A 6000-nucleotide genomic window follows, 5' to 3' on the forward strand; every position below is an offset into this window, starting at 1 on the left:
AGAAACGTTTGGGTATTTTCCTCCGACAGTGTTAAACTTCTCCCATAATTTCTATAACTAGAGGATATCAGCTTGAGAAAGGCTGTTGCAAAGGATCAGGAACATCCTTAGGAAACTTCATAGGAAACATTAAATGGTTAAGATTTACTGCTAACATCTAAGAACAGAAAATATATAATTGAGCTGATATGTATAAACGTTTATTGAAATTTGAAATGGAAGAAGAACAAGTGAAAGACTGTATGATAAGATGGACTAAGTGAACATAACATATTGATTGAACACCATGAAAATATGTGGGTAAAATGATTAACATTTATATTATGTTATCACTTAAAAGATAATTTTTTGAACCAAGTTGTACCATTGGTGTATGACTCCAGGAAAATTGTCTAGGCTGTGTAAAGGTACTTTAGATTTACGCTGGAAATGTAGATAACATGAAGAGACACTTTATCATGCCTAGTGGACTTATAAAAAAGCCAGAAATTTTGGGGTTCAATTACATATAATGATACAAAGAATTTTAGCAATCAACAGTGAATAAAACCAAAACTTTTTATTTGCTGGATTAATAACGGTCAGTTAGAAAAGAACCATGAGAAATTATATTTACATAAGATTATGGCTGTGAAACTGTGCAAAAATGGAAAGACTCTGAAATACATGTTGGATGGTTTGGTCTGTGAAGATGACAGAACTAGCAGAGATGGCAAAATTAACTTATTTGATTAGAGAAAGATCAATAATATTTATTAGTAACTGGAAATCCTTTATGGACTTTGCTGAAAAAAACAGAAAAATATATTTGTGATTTATGGTTTCAAGATTTAAAAAGATAGCTTAGAGAAAGAATGAAATTATGAAATAGCCATAGAGAGAAAGAATAAAATATAAAGGTAGAGTATCTATAACCATTTTCAAGAAGATCAGAAGCCTTTAGAACAGACATGTCAAACACAAGGCCCAGGGGCCGGATGCGGCCTGTGAAGTGGTTTCATGTGGCCCACAAAGCCATCCTAAAAAGAGTGAGGGAATGGCCCCTGCTGCCTTGGCCCTGGCCCAGGCCAGCCGGGAGCCAGTGTACAATTTTGTGGTGGCCATCTTGGCACTTGCCCTGGTGGACCATGCCTTGGCAAACCCGGTCCCACCCCCTTCTGCCAGAGACCTTCAGATCTGTCCCACTCCTGCCCAGACCCCCATGGGCACCCTTGATGCAAATGATGTAGAACTGGCCACGCCCACCCAGTAAGCCACACCCACTCCATCCATGCCCACCCAGTAGGCTGCACCCACCCTGGCCACACCCACCCAGCCCTCCCAGGGCAACCGCAATGCTGATGCGGCCCTCAGTGAAATTGAGTTTGACACCCCTGCTTTAGAATCTTCCTTTCTTTTCTTTTTCCTCTCTCCTCTTTCTTCTCTCCTGTCTCCTTTTCTAGTTTTTCTTCTCTATATTTCTTTTTCATTTCTTATTACTTTTCTTTTTTCTTCTTTAATTCATTTTTTCAAAATTCTGTTGAAAAGCTTCAATAGACATTGTTTTTAAAAAAGAACAGAAAGCAAGGGGGGGCATGCTGCAAGGTGAGGTGAACAGGGATAAACAAGCTGACTTTAAGACAATTTTGTACAGCATTGCTATTTTTTTACTAAGAAATTCTGATGAGCTTCTAGGATTCAGTTTAAAAACACAAGTGGAAAAGGAATGGCATTTCCAGATGAGTTCAGTGCACGATGGGATTTTGGTGAGGTTTAATATAATGAGAGAAATACATAACAACCAAACCATTAATCAATTGGGTCCAATTTTGAAGCTAGTTTAGCATAGGGAGAAAGCCAGCTACCAGGCAAAATGAAATGGGAAAAGCAGGCACAGTAGAAAGTATAATATCCAGGGAGATGGTAGGGTCTCATTATCTGCTCCTGAGCAGAAGAAGCTTGCAGTTGCGTACCATTCATGCTTTGTGATTTCTTGAGGTGCTAGATTAGTGGTTCTCAACCTGTGGGTCGGGACCCCATTTGGGGTTGAACGACCATTTCACGGGGGTCGCCAAACAAGGCTGTCTGCCATTTTTCCCCCCTTTTCTTTGGCCATGCCCCTGGCACCCAGTGATGTATAAGTGGTTGGGGGTCACCACAACATGGGGAACTGTATTATGGGGTCGCGGCATTAGAAAGGTTGAGAACCACTGTGCTAGATGAATCTGCCATTGAAACAGACATAAGAGTATGAATAAATGCATCCAATTCTAGACCGTCACTGCATTTTTATAGTTTAGATTTATGAGTAGCTTCCTGTTTGTTTTTCCTAGAATAATTTTGGAGATGAAATGTGTTTTTAATTCTATTAGATGAAACCAGAAGATAATACGGAAGCTTAAAACAACCTTCTTACATTTTTTTTTTTTTACAAAAAATGGAGATTGGGAGTAGAAGAATACCAGTAATATAAATAGGGTGGGTTTTTTTAAAAGAGTTCATGAGTCAAATGATTTGTCTGGAAAAGAAAATTTGGGCTATCTGCAGAATGATAATTCACAGAGAAACCTTAACTCAAGAAAGCTATAACTGAAAAGTATATAAAAGGTATATACTGAATTTATCCATCTAAAATATTGCAAAAATATAACATGGATTCTTGTAAATGTGAACAAGAAGAACATACCAGATCAGCCAGTAGATCTCCCCATTCTCGGAGGTTGACAGGAAATTTAACTCTTTAGAACAATTTTTCTCCTTTTAAGTTTGGTTATTTTTTTAATGATCATGAAAAGAAAATCATTGCCTTGAGAAAATCATTCAGTCCATTCTGATCTATGTAATGCAGAATAAATCTGCTTCCAAATCCCATTTATCTCTTTTCTCTGTAGTCTCTTGTTTATCCAAAGCTTTATTGTTAAAATGATATTTTATTTTATTTAAAAATGCATATGGTGCCTTCTCTAGTATTCCATGTTGCAAATTTGAGACCCAAGCGATAATCATACCTTGCATAAAACTCATATCTTTCAACAAGTTTTATGTACCTATTATGGATTTCAGTTGTTTTGCATATGCAGTAGGCAAGTTGCTTTTTAAAGCTGAAAGAATTTAAAGATATACATACTTTTATGACTGGATGACATGAAATATTAAATGACCTTAAAGTCTTCTGTGAATTCTGCCCCTCACAAATTAAAATAATTTCCCATGTTTGCAAACTTTTTTCAGTAGGAAACTTCCTAGGCTAAATGATTACCTAATCAAGTATATATATATTCTTGAAAAAGTCCTTGGGGATACCATAACTTGGATAACTGAGAATCTCCATAGACATCCTGCAGAATGAATACCTAGATCTTTTTTGGCTCTAAGCCTAAGTGGGATTGATTGGTCTAAAGTCATCCAGCTGGTTTCCATGCCTAAATGAGGAATAAAACTTGGTTCTATTCATTCCAGTCTAGTACTGTAACCAGTACACCACATAGCCTCATATATGTATGCATATATGAAATCACAATTATGTCCACCAATAGAAAATGTTGCTGACCCCTAATATAACTACTATATATAACCTCTCTGTAGACAATAAGTAAGACTGAAACCACAATGATTCTGATTCCAGTCAAAAATGCCCCTTGCTACGATAAAGACTAGCAATAATAAGAGCTTTTATTCCAGTTTAAAACAGCATCCTCTGACAAATTGTCTGTCCAGAGGAAGGTGAGAAATGCCACATTAAGATTGTGGCAAGAAGAACTAAATTCCCCATCTGACTTATGTTTCTCCGTGTAATATTTCAGTTCTGTTTATGATATGTCTAGTCTAGAACAGGTTGGAAGTCATAATCTGAAATAGCTTTGTGCTAAAGTATAACACCTCAAATCCCTCATCACTGACTGTATTTTTGAGGGCTACTAACCAACGTTCCAGCTTTCCTAACAAAGTTCATAGCTTCAGTCTAGAAAATATTGGCAAAAGATAGCTGTTTCAAAATAAAATTGTGTTAAGGTCGGGACCCTAAAGTTAAAAGTGAAAACAAAAACTCCCTCAATTACGTAGATGTATTCAGATAGTTTACTTGACAGCAATACAGAAATGATTTGCCATTGCCTTCTTTCTGAATTGTTTATTAAAAAAAATTACTAGTGCAATCTATATCTCTTAAATTTGCTCATGATCTCCTATCCAGGTAGATATCGCCATTTGTTCTGATTCTCTTGGGTACGAGATTAAAAATAAAAAACCTCCAATGCACTATTTTCAATTTCTGGATTATGGTCTGTATTAAAAACCATTTGGCTATTACTGATTATAATATTTATATTTATAAATTTAAATATCAGCTCTTACTTAACTTAAAATGATACCTAACTTTTTTTTCTTTTTATTACAGGAAGTCATCCTTGTCCTTGCAGCTATATTGGTATTTTTATTGGCATGTTATGCTTTCTTTTATCTTAACCTTTCTGAAGAAGATGACCTAGGTCTGGAAAAGGATGGAAATTAGCCAAATTGTTTTTGAATATTTCTTCTAGAAAAAAACATTAATCTTGTTGACTTCAGCCATGAAAAGCTGCTCGTCATGAAGTTGAACAAAATGGGAATCAGTTCCTGCAACTCAGAAATTAATAATACACTTGAGACTATCTCAGCCAGCCTTATGGATACTGATGAGATTCTTCTCCTTTTCAAACTGTAGTTTATTGGCTAAAGCTGATCTTTTTTCTCATTTCTTTTTGAAACTGGAAATGTTACATTCCAGAAAACAATTTTCTATATTCATTAGTGTTAGTATGTGGGTGAAAAGAATTTGATTTCCTTAGAGCTTGGCAAATTACAGATATGACTCAAACACAAACCAATATAATCTGTGATATTTGTAGACATATTTCTATTACTTCCAGGTTTCACTAATTGTTGTATGAGTGATCAGGCACATTCTTAATTCTTATCTCTAACATTCATTAAACTAGACATACCCAATTCCAGCAACCGTTCTTTATATGTTTTAGTTTCCAGTCCTCTGATCATCTTTGTTGCTCATGTGTGTGTGTGTTTGTGTGTGTGTGCAGGCTAAATGGTATGTATGTCATGCACAATATTTTTTGGATTAAAAACTGTATATACAGCTGGTCCTTGACTTACAATCGTAACTGAGTGCAGAATTATGGTCTTAAGTCAGGCCAGTTGTTAAGTGGGTCATCGTGTGCCTGCATCCCATTTTATGATCTTTTTTTTGCAGGGGCCATTAAGTGAATGCTGCTTTTGGCAAACTGGAGGCAAATGCCAATTTCAAGCAAAAACTGTTATAAATCACCATGTGACTATGGGATGCTACAAACAGCTGTAAATGCACACCAGTTGCCAAGCACCCAAATGTGATCATGTGACTATGGGGAAGCAGCTATTGGGACTTCAAAACCAGGTCATATGTAACACTGGGGAAGTCCATCATATCGCCTAAAGGTCACAATGTCTGGTTGTAAGTTGAGGATTACCTGTAACATACTTTGCTTTGTAAGTTAAGTTGATTTGCTGGGAAGCGAGTGTCTTACTACACTGTTTTAGAGTTTCCTCTTTGTAGGATCAAGGTATCAAAATCATATTTCATATATTTTTGTTTTTGATAGGACAACAAATCACATGCTTATATTCCACTTTAAAAGTTTCTTTTTTATGGAACACAATCACTGATTTTAATATTAAGTAAAAAAACTTACATTTTAGACCTGTAGCAAAGCCCTAGAAGTCAAAATGTTTCACAATAGGAGTAGAGCACAGAGCACAGCCTAATTCAAATATAAGGCCTTTGAGTTAAATGGAAACCATTCTGAAATATGCATGTTCAAAAATTCTACGAATCCGGTTGCACCTCTGCAAGTGCAGATGTCCACAAAGTACTTTTTTTTAATTGAAAAGTTTTATACAAATTTTTAACAATATCCCCCCCTAAAATAATCCCCGTCCCTCCCTCCCCCTTCACTTCCCAGAGCTGGTTACAGGGTTACAAATAAACAA

General features: G+C 36.0%; 1 protein-coding gene across 4 annotated transcripts in view; it reads left to right on the forward strand.

Moving 5' to 3' along the window:
- The window catches only part of TRIQK (triple QxxK/R motif containing), a 53937-nt gene extending 48967 nt beyond the window's left edge, over nucleotides 1-4970 (forward strand). For all 4 annotated transcript variants that reach the window (XM_039328521.1, XM_039328519.1, XM_039328520.1 and 1 more), the window contains one exon: nucleotides 4376-4970. In XM_039328521.1, the coding sequence (XP_039184455.1) occupies nucleotides 4376-4489 (114 nt within the window). In that variant the 3' untranslated portion in view covers nucleotides 4490-4970. The remainder of the gene's footprint in view (nucleotides 1-4375) is intronic.
- Nucleotides 4971-6000: the final 1030 nt, after the last annotated feature.

This window comes from Crotalus tigris, unplaced genomic scaffold (assembly GCF_016545835.1).
Source record: "Crotalus tigris isolate CLP2741 ecotype Arizona unplaced genomic scaffold, ASM1654583v1 scf7180000024380.494782, whole genome shotgun sequence".
Classification (NCBI taxonomy): domain Eukaryota; kingdom Metazoa; phylum Chordata; class Lepidosauria; order Squamata; family Viperidae; genus Crotalus; species Crotalus tigris.